The sequence below is a fragment of the Eimeria mitis genome, genomic scaffold (genome assembly GCF_000499745.2).
Source record: "Eimeria mitis Houghton genomic scaffold, Emh_scaff3806, whole genome shotgun sequence".
Classification (NCBI taxonomy): Eukaryota; Apicomplexa; class Conoidasida; order Eucoccidiorida; family Eimeriidae; genus Eimeria; species Eimeria mitis.
The window spans coordinates 1,579-2,096 of record NW_013572141.1 but is presented as its reverse complement, the minus strand read 5'-3'; the positions used below and the strand labels follow the sequence as shown (position 1 = coordinate 2,096).

At 34.2% G+C, this 518-nt stretch overlaps 1 protein-coding gene across 1 annotated transcript in view; it reads left to right on the top strand.

The window, feature by feature from the left end:
* EMH_0069720 (uncharacterized protein) overlaps window positions 1-14 on the top strand; it is a gene marked incomplete at both ends in the record, with an annotated part of 1,119 nt that extends 1,105 nt beyond the window's left edge. The window contains one exon of the mRNA XM_013498896.1: window positions 3-14. Within this exon, the coding sequence (XP_013354350.1) occupies window positions 3-14 (12 nt within the window). The remainder of the gene's footprint in view (window positions 1-2) is intronic.
* Window positions 15-518: the final 504 nt, after the last annotated feature.

Sequence of the window (518 nt, the reverse complement as noted above, 5' to 3'; positions counted from 1 at the left end):
GGCTCTGCATCTAATAAGATATCTGCAACAGAAAAAGAAGAAACAGAGAAAGAGTCAAAACAACAACTACAAGAGACAGAAACAAACAAAGAAAAAGAAAAAAAAAATAAAAAAGAAGAACATGTCAAGGAACCTGTTTTCCCTCTAGCTATACCTTCTCCTCCTGCTGCTGCTGCTGCTGCTGCTGCAGCAGCAACAGAAAAAACAAAAACAATTAAACAACAAAACGAATCGAAAGCAGAAACAGAAGAGGAAGAAGAAGAAGAAAAAAGCCTAAAAGAAAGCCAGCAAGCAGCAGCAACAAAAACAGAAAAAGAAAAAGAAACAGAAAAAGAAAAAGAAACAGAAAAAGAAAAAGAAACAGAAAAAGAAAAAGAAACAGAAAAAGAAATACCAGCTGTGAAGGCACCTACTCTTGTACAGACACCGCAGAAGGGAGCAGAAGAGGAAAAAGAAGAAAAAGAAAAAGAAAAAGAAAAAGAAAAGGAAAAAGAAAAAGAAGAAAAAGAAAAAGAAAA